Source organism: Gracilinanus agilis, chromosome 3 (genome assembly GCF_016433145.1).
Source record: "Gracilinanus agilis isolate LMUSP501 chromosome 3, AgileGrace, whole genome shotgun sequence".
NCBI lineage: Eukaryota > Metazoa > Chordata > Mammalia > Didelphimorphia > Didelphidae > Gracilinanus > Gracilinanus agilis.
In genome coordinates, this window is record NC_058132.1 from 12,653,932 (window position 1) to 12,666,120 (window position 12,189).

The 12,189-nt window shown below is 37.8% G+C and overlaps 1 protein-coding gene across 1 annotated transcript in view; it reads right to left on the reverse strand.

Moving 5' to 3' along the window:
• LOC123243193 (vomeronasal type-2 receptor 26-like) overlaps positions 1-11,773 on the reverse strand; it is a 34,011-nt gene extending 22,238 nt beyond the window's left edge. The window contains exons 1-3 of the mRNA XM_044671387.1: positions 11,559-11,773; positions 8,651-8,942; positions 1,999-2,796 (exon numbers count right to left, since the gene is read on the reverse strand). Of these exons, the coding sequence (XP_044527322.1) occupies positions 1,999-2,796; positions 8,651-8,942; positions 11,559-11,773 (1,305 nt within the window). The remainder of the gene's footprint in view (positions 1-1,998; positions 2,797-8,650; positions 8,943-11,558) is intronic.
• Positions 11,774-12,189: the final 416 nt, after the last annotated feature.

The following is a 12,189-nucleotide window of genomic DNA, read 5'->3' on the forward strand; positions in this document are numbered from 1 at the left end:
AAAGTAATAGGTGATAAGATTTGTAAGAAAAAAAGCTCTGTGGCTGGTTATATTTGTCACTAATTTTGAAAAAAAATGGTTAATGTAAATCCTGGTAAATGTAAAGCTTCATTTCCTTCTCTTGTCCAGTCATCAGGTGAGGTTTTTGTTCCAATCAGTAAGGCCACTTTCTGAAGTTTATTACCTGGGAAAGGGAGTATCAGATGAAGAAAGTGCAATTAGCCATTTCTGGGGTGAACTGAGTGCAAAAGAAAGGCATGGATTGAGACATGTTAAAACTCCCACTAAATGGTCACTATTTCTTAATGAATGTATTGAAATTGATCCTAAACTGAATCCAGTGTCCTCCATTGCTCTAGGATTTTAACAGATGTAGACTGCAACAAAAGAGGAAGCTCACCTTCTTAGTAAAAAAAAATAGTAATAAATAAATACCCCCCCCAAATAAATAAATAATGGGGAAAAGATAAAAATAAATAAAAAATAAAACCAATTTATCCTTATGGCCTTCAATATACATCAGCTACTTCAGGTTGATCCCACAAACACAACTCATGAAAGAGGTAAATGAGCTTCTTGAGAGTAGGGGTGGTTTTATTTTTGCAGTATTCAACCTTGGTGCTTTGGTCTCTGTAGATGTTTGTTACATGTTTGGTGAAAGGAACTGGAAGGTTGGAAATGAGGATGTCCACATTTCAAAGGTACATTTCAACTAGACGTTTTTGGTTCTTAGTTATAACAGTCATTGGCTGTAGACATTGAGGGTCATTCCAGAACTGAATGAAAAAAAAATGTTCCTTCAGCTTTACTTTGGTCAATTTGCAAGAATGTCTGGAGCAAAGGACAGCCCTGACATCACCATTTGGTTAATTGAGCCCCTCGTGAATAGGGATCACTTCAATTAACCTCAAAAGATTTTTTATTTCTGAGCACCTACTGTGTGCTATTCATTGAAAACAACCTATCAAATAACTGTGGGTGTCTGAATTCCTCTATTAGATGTGTACGAACAATGAATAGGACTTTTATTAGAGCTTCATGATGAAATATCATTCTGACAATTCTAAAAGGAAATATTAGCCATGATGGACAGTGAACCCCATGCTCCTGAATCCTAGCACCTCCATCTCAAATTGTCCCAAACAGAAGTTTTCCTCTTCCTACTCTATATCCAACTCTTCTTTAAATTTTCTTTGGCATTCTTCATTATTCTATAATAATTATAATAAAATTTATATAGCACATTATGTGGCAGGCATCTTGTAGATGCTTTACAATTCTCATTTGAGCCTTACAAAAAAACTCTGAGAGGGAGGTGTTATTATTCTCATTTTACAAAGAAGGAAACTGAGACAAACAGAGGTTAAATGACTTCCCCAGGGTCACACAGCTAGGATGTATCTCAGGTTGGATTTGAATTCAGTCTTCCTGATTTAAAATACAACACTTTATCCATTCTGCTGACTAGTTACCAACTGAATATACTTTTAGGAACCTATCGCTCTATTTTATTTTATTTATTTAATAAATTAACTAATTAATTAATTTTTTGAAAAATATTCTTCCATGTTTCCATGATTCATTTCTTTCCCTCCCGTCTTCTCTCTCCCTTTCCAGAGCCAACAAGCAATTCCACTGGGTTGTACAAATGTTGTCAGTTGATACCTATTTCCATATTATTCATTTTTGCCATAGAGTGATTTTTTTAAGGCCTAAACCCCAAATCGCATACTCATATATACATGTGATAAGTGATGTCATTTTTTGCTTTTGCTTTTCTACTCCCACAGTTCTTTCTCTCTGGGTGGATAGCATTCTTTTACATAAGTCCTTCAGGAGTGTCCCAGCTTGTGGCATTGCTATTAGTAGCGAAGTCCATTCCATTGGATTTTTCCACAATGTTTTACTTTCTGTGTACAATAGGAGCCTATTGTTTTAAAGCACTGTGCTAGACAAAAGGATTACAAAGGATATCAGCCCTTTTGGAAAGAACGTCACCTGCCAGGGTAGAAGTGTGAAACTCTCTCCGTCTCCTCCAAATCCCATTTCTGTTCTGATCAGAAACATTTCATGGAGGGCCCTGGCCACAGCATACACAGAATTGTAGATGTAGTAACTCAAGTCAGACATGGCCATGTCAAAATATTCTAAAGGTAGATCTTCCAAGGAAGCATTTGGGGAACATTCCCCTTCCTCCAGGTTTTCATTGGAGCACTTGAAAGCTGAATGCCAAAAGCTCTTCAGAAAAACATCTCCTGGGTATTTAGCAGAGTTAACACTCTTGAGAAAATGAGAAAACCCAGGAACTTCACTAGTCTGATGTTTAAACACAAGAGCACCATGAAAAGCATGACTGCCAAAAGGATGGGGTCTCAGAGTAACATCCCAATCAGATGTGATGATCCACAATTTAAGAGTTGTTAAAAAAAGGGGTTGAGAATGTCTCAGGCTCATAAGTGAATCTGCATCCCCGTGGATGATGATCACTCTGGCTGATGATTCCATAATCCTGGGCATGAAAGCCACCTGGGATTCTTCATGACGTCTCTCACTGACAGGGATCTTTTCTATAAACGCTACACAGATATTGTTGCTGGACATCTTTTTTGTAATGTCCCAAAGGAATTTTTCTCCTCTCATGTCATCTGTGGAAACCAGCCCCACCCAGGTCCATCCAAAATGTAACAGTAGTTGGACAATACCCCCAGATAGAAAGGAATCCCTGGGAGTCATCTGATAGAGAGAAGGAAACTGGATCTTGTCACTCAGGATGGGATCAAATGGGCCATAGGTCATCTAAATGGTAAAGGAATATGAGTTATGTTATATTCTATCAAAGTGGTGCTGGTAAGATCCCAGCAATTTATTAGAGGAACGTATGGATATATAAAAATTACACACACACACACACACACACACACACACACACATACATAATTTTTTAGATGGTGAGCTAAAAATCAGAAAATTGTAAAATGTGAATAATAATTTTCTTCAGCAAATGAAACATAGGTATTTTAAAATCATATTTGAGTCTTATCCAAAATAAGACAGCCAGAGGAGAAGCTAGGTGGTAGAATGGATAGCACCCTGGTCCTGAAATCAAGAAAATGAATATTCAAATTCAGTTTTAAAAACTTCTTAGATTTGTGACCCTGGGAAAACTACTTATTCTGTGTTGCCTTAATTTCATCATATGCAAAATATGGATAGAAATATTGCCTACTTATTCCCAGGACTGTTATGAGGATCAAATGAGATAACACTGACAGAGCATTCAGCACAATGTCTGGCACGTAAATGTTAGCTATTATTATTATTATTATTAAAGAATACTCATTTTCCATGGCTACCACAAAAACAATGACTAGTCAACTCCAAAACCCTTTTCAAACAAATAAAATCAAATCTAAGCAATGGGAAAAACATTAATTGCTCTTGGGGAGACCAAGCCAATATAATAAAAATGAGAATTCTACCTAAACTAATTTATTTATTCAGTGCCACACCAATCAAACTACTCAAAAATTATTTCACAGATCTAGAAAAAATAATAACAAAATTCATGTGGAGGAACAAAAGACCTAAAAAATCAAGGGAATTAATAAAAATATGAAAGAGGCGGATTAGCTATCTTGGATCTTAAACTATATTATAAAGTGGCAACCATCAAAACAATCTGGTATAGGTTAAGAAATAGGGTGGTAGATCAATTGAATAGATTAGCAGTGTTAAATGACCACAGTAATCTAGTGTTTGACAAATTCACAGATCTAAGGTTATGGAAGAAGAATTCCCTATTTGACAAAAACTGGTGGGAAAACTATAAAATGGTATGGCAGAAGCCAAGTCCAGACCAATAACTCATGCCTTATCCCAAGATAAAGATAAAATGGATACATGATTTAGAAATAAAGGGTGATACCATAAACAAATCAGGAAAGCACAAAATAGCTTACCTGCCAGACTTATAGATAAGGTAAGAATTTAGGTCAAAATAAGACATAGAGAACATCATAAGATGTAAAATGGATAACTTTGATTACATTAAGTTAGAAAGATTTTGCACACAAAATAAAGCAATGCAATCAAGATTGAGAGGAAAATGATAAACTGGGGAAAATCTCAATAGCAAGTGTCTCTGGCAAAGGCCTCATTTTGCAAATATATAGAGAACTGAGTCAAATTTATAAGAATACAAAGCATTCTCCAATTGACAAAAAGTTAGATGATATGAACAGGCAATTTTCAGAAGAAGAAATTTAAAAACTATCTTTTGTCATGTGAAAAAATGCTCCAAAACATTATCAGAGAGAAGCAAATTAAAATAATTCTGAGATGCCACCTTATATCAATTATGACAGAAAAGGAAAATGACAAAACTAGGATGGGATATGGAAGAATTGAGACACTAATGCTTTGTTGGGAGAGTTGTGAATTGATTAAACCATTCTGGAAAGGAATTTGACCCTATGCCCAAAGGGCTATAAAACAATGCATATCCTTTGATCAAGCACTAGGTTTCTATCCCAAAGAGATAAAAAACAAAAAAGTGAGGAGGGACCTATATGTACAAAAATATTTAAGGCAGTTCTTTTTGTGGGAGCAAAGATTTGGATAAGGGGATTCCCTTCAACTGAGGAATGGCTGAGTAAGTTGTGGTATATGACTATAATTGTGCTATAAGAAATGGCAAGTAGGAGGAGCTCAGAAAAATCTGGGAAGACTTACATGAACTGAAGCAGAGTGAAATAAGTAGAAGCAGGAGAACACTGTACACATTGAAAGCAATTCCGTATGATGAACTGTATAAGATGTGAATAACTAAGCTATTCTTAGCAAAACAATCCCAAACAGAAGAAAAACAACTGCTTGATCACATGGTTTGATGGGGATATGATTAGGGATGTAGACTCTAGTCTAAATGAAAACCCTAGTGCAAATATTAATAATATTGAAATAGGTCTTGATCAATGACACATGTAAAACCCAGTGGAATTGCATGTTGGCTACGGGAGTGGGGTGGGAGGAAGGGAGAGAAAGAACATGAATCATGTAACCTTGGAAAAATATTCTAAATTAACTAATTAAAATAAATAAAAAAAACCAATCCCAAAAGACATTATAAAAAATGCCATTGGCTTCCAGAGAAAGAATTGGTACCGTCTGAATCCAGATCAAAGCAAACTTTTTTCTCTTTCTTAATTTTTTTGTTCCATTTTTCTTCCACAAAAGGATTAATATGGAAAAATGTTTTCGATATCAATTTGCTTACCTCCTCAGCATGGCTGTTGGGGTGGAGGGGAGAGAGGGAGAGAATTTAAGAATCTAAATTCTTTCTAAAATGTTGGAAACCATTTTTACATGTAATTAAGGGAAGATTAAATTAAATTTCAAAAATAATAATTAACATTTTGATTTCCATATCTAGGCAATTTCACAAGCTTTCTTCCATGCTGCTGATGCTCTTCCTCTTCGCCTCTGTCTGTTGGCTCTACTTAGGCAGATGTAACTTCCATCATCCATACATGGCGTTTCCAATTGTTAGAACTTCTTCTATTGCCAAAATGAATACTTTTAAATTATCTTAATGTATTTTGAATATATATAGATAGATAATAACTAATACCTAGAATTCTTATAGCACTTTAAGATTTGCAAAGCGCTTTGCATGTATTAACTTAGTTGGTCCTCAAAACAACCTAGGCAAGTAGGTACTATTATTATCCTCATTTTACATGTGAGGAAATTCATGTTAAGAGAGGTTAAGTGACTTGCCCAGGGTCACAAAGCTAGCATGTGAGGTAGGAGCTGAACTGAAGTCTTCCTGACTCCAGGTCCAACACTATCTGCTGTGCTCTCTACCTAAGTAAATTTTACTCTCTTCTTTGCAGAGATGGTGGACTAAAGACATGAAATACCACTCATTACTTGAGACTCAGTAGATGTATTACTTAACTTTGCTGAAATGATTTTTTTTCTTTTTATTTGGCATAATTTTTTCAAAGGATGGCTTTCTGACTGGGAGAGTTAGAAACATTTGTTGGAAAAGAAAGATATTGTTTTTCAAAAAGACAAATTTTAAATGACAAAGTGCTTATTTAATGTAGTCAAGGGCTCTCTTAAGCAATCTAGCTGGAATAATTCCTTGAATAACATCATTCTGGATTACTGAAATTCCCCCTTCCCCCTTAACTGTGGAAAATCAAACTTTGAATTACATGATCCCTTTTGGAGAATATTCCTCTACTTGTTCCTTTAGTAGCTATGGGTTAGGAAGGATACTTCATGCCTTGTTACAAAGTTTTGCTATGTTGTATGTAAGCAATGACATTACCAAGGAAGCAATTGAAAATACCTCATAATCCCACTTAAAATCACCCAGTCAGGGGGCAGCTGGGTAGCTCAGTGGATTGAGAGCCAGGCCCAGAGATGGGAGGTCCTGAGTTCCAATCTGACTCTCAGATGCTTCCTAGCTGTGTGACCCTGGTCAAGTCACTTAACCCCCATTGCCCACCCTCACCACTCTTCTGCCTTAGAACCAATACACAGTATTGATTCCAAGATGGAAAGTAAGGGTTTAAAAAAAATCACTCAGTCAACAACAAATATTTAAGTGTCCTTTTGTTGTTTAGTTATTTTCATGTCCAACTCTTTGTGATCCTTTATGGGCAAAGATATTGGATGGCTTGTCATTTCTTTCTTTAGAGATGAAGAAATTGAAGCAAATACAGATAAATGATTTGTCCAGCATCACACAGCTAGTTAGTGTCTGAGTCTGTATTTGAACTCAGTTCTTCCTGACTCTGAGCTCAACACTCTCTCCTCTGCACCATCTAGTTGTCCCTATTAAGTGGCTACTATGTGCTGGTCACTATACCAAGCACTGAGGATACAAGGAAATGCAGAAAGACAATTCCTGCCTGTCTCTAGGTTAGAAGTTCATGGCCTAACTTCTCACAGAAGTCATATTTGGAACGCTTGTTGGAATTAATAATGTAATAATTTATTGAATCAAATGCCCGAGAAAATGACAATCATCTTTAGGATTTCATGTATCACTGGAATTTTTCCATAACAGAACAGGAGAAAACAAAACTGCGTGACTCGGTTGTAAGTTTTGTTGCTAATGATAAAATGGATGCTTTTTTGCCATTTGATTTCCGTTATTTCAAGGTTTCATAGTTGTTAAGTTAGACACATTTCACAATCCTCTTTGACTTGTACATGGTCTTCAGAAGTTGCTGTCTCTGAAAATTGCATGACTCTGTGGCCCATGCTATGATGATCATTTTCAATTTATTCTAAGTTGGTACTTCAATATTCTTGGTCCTGTGCTCAGTGTTTTGCCAGCAGAGTAATATCTTTCAGGGATAATGTTTCAAGACCAAAACATTTGAGAAGCGAAAGTTTCCTCCAAACCACAATTCCTTGGTCTTACTCTTCCACACTTCTTTTATGCGCGTACATTTTTGCCATGGCTATGTAGACTCTTCAGGGCTAAGTTGTCATTTTATACATAATATTTCTTTCAAGAAAAATGATGGATTTTTCTACCAAACAACAACAAACTCATTTCAGAGTAGAGGCTGAAAAACAAACCGGAATGAATACACCTGTATGATGAGAAGAGTAATGGACTTGCTCTCATGGAGCTTGAATCCTGACTTCACTTCTGCTAAAACCTACCTATTGGGAGACTGAATAAGTCATTTATATAGGCAAATGGAAAGAGTGTGGGATTTGGACACAGACAGTCTAGATCTGAACCCAAACCCAGTAAATTATTTTCTCTGGGAATTTGAACAGTTCACTTAAATTCCTGCACCTGATTCCTCATTTGTCAAATGACAGTGTTGAACTAGATGGTCTCTAATGTTCCTCTCAGTTGAAAAATCAATGCTCCTGTGTTTCTATGATTTACTCTACCTGAATCACATCCCACTCATATAAAACAATGAGATTGGTTTAGATCAAGATTTTTTAAAAATCTGGGGTCAGTGAACTTTTGAATTGACAAAATTTTAATATGATTGATTATCAGTACAATTATGTGAGTCTTATTTTATGCTTTAAAACATTCTCAAGTATCCAGAGGCTATATCAGATTGTCAGAAGGGCCCATGATATAGAAAATATTAAGAAGTCCTAGTCTAAATTATCTCTACCATTATTTTTTTAAAACCCTTACCTTCCGTCTTAGAATCAATACTGGGTATTGGTTTGAAGGCAGAAGAGTGGTGAGGGCTGGGCAATGGGAGTCAAGTGACTTGCCCAGGGTCACACAGCTGAGAAGTGTCTGAGGCCAGATTTGAACCCAGTACCTCCCGACTCTGGGCCTGACTTTCAATCCACTGAGCCACCCAGTTGCCCCCGCTACCAGTCTTTATAACTCATAAAATTGAATAATTCTCATTTTGTTCTGATCACAAGATCTTGGAAATGTTCAGGAATAGTTCTACTATCTTCCATGTTGTCTGAGCTTTACAGAAACATAGCATTTAAAGTAGGACGAGCCCTCTGAAGTTATCTACTGTACACATATATAAAGGAAATCTGCACAATTATTATGCTTCCCTAGTGGTCTCTCAGTTTCTTGAAGAAATTGAGAAGGATAGAGATTTGAGATGCTGAGTTTAATAGTTTGCACCTGTGGAAACTTGTAGAGCTCTAGTAGAGATCCCATCTGGACAGCTAATGGAGATGTTGCCCCTCCAATGACAGCGGGGGACTTATCTTGACCCCAACAGCTGTAATTAGGTATGGCCTGACTTTGGCCAGTTAGCCACCTCAGGGAGCTCTCCAAGGTCTTCTCATCACTGTGGTAGGTGTTAAAGAGCTGGTACCCCAAGGTAATGTTGGGTAACAGGTTGAGATCTTGGTTGATATTTTCCACAGCAAACACCAGGGCCAAGACCTGTTGGTAATTTTTGTGCATCCATCTGCAGTGAAGAAAAGGAGAGAGTGTTGGAAAACAAGGGAAAATCACCCAAGAACAATGAGTTTCAGATGGAGGTCCTAGAGTTGGCATTAAAAGGCCAATAGTACAGAGGCCAGATTAGTTTAGTTCACATGTGACATATTAGAAACTCAAAACACTCAAACTATAGCTCGATATCTTTCCCCTAAAACTCTACCCTCTTCTTAATTTCCCTATTCCTTTTGATGGTGCCCCCATCCTCTCAGACACAGCCTCACAACTTAGAAGTCATCGACTCCTCATTCTCTTTCACTCCCATATTGTATTAGTTGCCAATTCCTGTTGTCTCCTTCCACAGAAAATCTCTCCTTTATGCCTCCTTCTTTATTTTGACATTTCCACAACCTTTTATACTGATTCTGGTCCTCATTACCTCACACCTGGGCTATTTACAAGGGTCTCCTATTGGTCTGCTCACCCCTTATCTCTTCTCACTCCAACCCACACTCTATTCAGTTTTCTAATTTGTTTTCTTAAAGTATGATTGACTATGTCGTGCCCCTGTTTATTTTATTTTGGTTTTTTTTTTAGCAGGGGATGCTTATATTACCACACATATATAATTTACATATTTTTAAACAAATTGTAAACAATGGGAGTTTGTGGTTTTGCCCATAATTTGTTTAATGCACTTGTTTAGTTAAATGATGTTGGTGGCGGTTATTAAGAATTCACACACAAGGGGGCAGCTGGGTAGCTCAGTGGATTGAGAGTCAAGCCTAGAGACGGGAGGTCCTAGGTTCAAATCTGGCCTCAGATCCTTCCCAGCTGTGTGACCCTGGGCAAGTCACTTGACTCCCATTGCCTACCCTTACCACTCTTCCACCTAGGAGCCAATACACAGAAGTTAAGGGTTTAAAAAAAATTCACACACAAAAAGTTAGGTAGTCTCCATTTCCTTCCATAATGCAATTCTAGAAATGTCAGAGAAAGATAATAACCACAGTAATTTATGGGATGCCTCAGACATAAGGCCTAATATGAGTCTTAAAACAGCCCCACGAGACAGGTACCACATGTAGTATTATTCTCGTTTTACCATTGTGGCACTGGGACTCAAAGAAGAGCAGTTATTTGCTTGTTCTTGGTCACTCAGCACTTCATATCAGAGGCAGGATTTGAACCCACATTCCTCCTGATTTCCATTCCAAAACTCTTTTCCATACTTGGTAGAATATCAGACACTCTGGTAGAATGTAAGCCCTTTTGGAAAAGGGCTTAGAGTATTTTGTTTTTGTTGCTTTTGTATTTCTAATGTTGAGCTCAGTCCTCTGTACTCGCTTTTAGGCAGATGTATTTTTTAAACCCTTACGTCCTCTCCTAGTGGCAACTCTAGGCATGTCTCTGCTTAATAGACTCCAGTGGCTCCCAACTATTTCTAAAATGAAGTAAGAAATCCTGCCTTTGGATTTTGAGACTTCTGTAAAGTGGCCCTTTCTACCTTTCCAATGTTCTCACACTTTCATTTGCTCCGTGTCCTCTGGGATCTAGTGACACTGACATCCTTGGTTTCCTTACATAAGGCTCCATCTCGTCAATCCAAGGATATCCACTGGCTGTGTCCCATGCCTGCAGCTTTCTGTCTCCTCAGCTCTACCTCCTGGCTTGTCTGGTTTCCTTCAAGTTTCCTTTTCTGCAAGAGGCCTTTCCCAGCCCTCCTTAATCTTGGTACTTCTCTCTAAAATGATCCTCGATTTGTCCTGTGTATATCTTGGGTACACTTAGGTGTTTGCATGCCTTCCCTCCCAGTGGATTGTGAGTTCAAGAGCAAGGACCATGTTTTTAGCATTTCTTTATATGTACCCACAGGACTGGGCATAGTGATTGGCATAGAGTAGATACTTAATAACTACTAGATGCTTGAGAAATCATTCTAATTGTGCTAGACGCCCTTGATAAACATAGAAATGTGGAATATATGATAAGGCTTTTGTTTCTATCTGTGTCATATGGAAGTGCCCAACTTGGCATCAGTGCAGAAAGCAGTGCTAACTTCAAACAGGGATGAGTAAAAGGAAGGCACATTGCTTAGAAGCAGAGAAATAGGTGGTACCACCTCATTCCTGTGGCCTCTAATCTTCATGATCTCAATTGACCCATTTTAATATGGTAGAAGGCAAGGCAGAATTAATAGTGGCAGAGGCTCCTCAATTCCACCCTCAGTCAATACTCTATAGCTCCCTTTATAGCTACAGAGATGGTATTGGTCTGAGGAGAGAGTCTCCTTCCTTCTCTCTCTCTCTCTCTCTCTCTCTCTCTCTCTCTCTCTCTCTCTCTCTCTCTCTCTCCTGCCATCCCTCCCTCCCTCCCTCTATCTCTTCCTCTTTCACTCTGTGTATCTCCTTTTTCTCTTTCTGTTTAGCTGTCTTTCTTTAAATATCTTTTACTTCTCTGTTTGTCTTTCTTTTGGGCACACGCTCCAGAAACTGTGAGATGAAGTAAACCAAATGAGTGAAAATCATAGGCAAAGTGTGGTATCCCCAGACCATGGTGGTGCTCCTGTTTTCTATCAACACCTTTTAGACTCACCGGAAAAAAGCAATTCCTTAAAAGTAAGACAACAAGAATATTCACTTACTGAAAATGATTACAAGCCTTTTGAGGATGTTCTAAACCTGTGAAAATGTTTGCCTCAACTGAATACAGGGGGAAAAATCCCCCAATGATCAGGTCCCCACCTCTGAAGACATCATGGATGACTTGTTGGAAGCAGGGAAGCTTTTTTGCTTGCAACACAGAGAATGGCAGATGCAGAAGTGGAAGGAAAAACATGGAAAGAAGAGAATGTCTCATGGTAATGGATCTTGAAAAATAACAGGCAGGCAGGTTGTAAATCCTGAATCAGCAGAGAGCTGAGAAAACAACCAGGGCTCAGAAGATAATAATTATTTTAATGAAATGCCAGAAGAAATTCTCCCTGTAATAGAAAAAGAAAGTATGTGATCCCAGTGCAGGTTGCTAATGTCTGATCTATTTGTGATACATGAGAAAATTTAAGAGGATATGAATCAGGTCGGTGTCAGAGTCAAGAACAATCTTAGTGGATCAAAGGGATATTTAAAAAGGTCTCAAAAATGAGTCTCTGGGAAATCACCCCTTTAGCTCTCAATCCCCATAGATATTGTCCATTGAGGATCTCTGGGTGTCATCTTTGCCTGAGGCTTCTGCACCTGGGTCTCTGAGTACAAGTGAAAAACAAAAATAAGAAA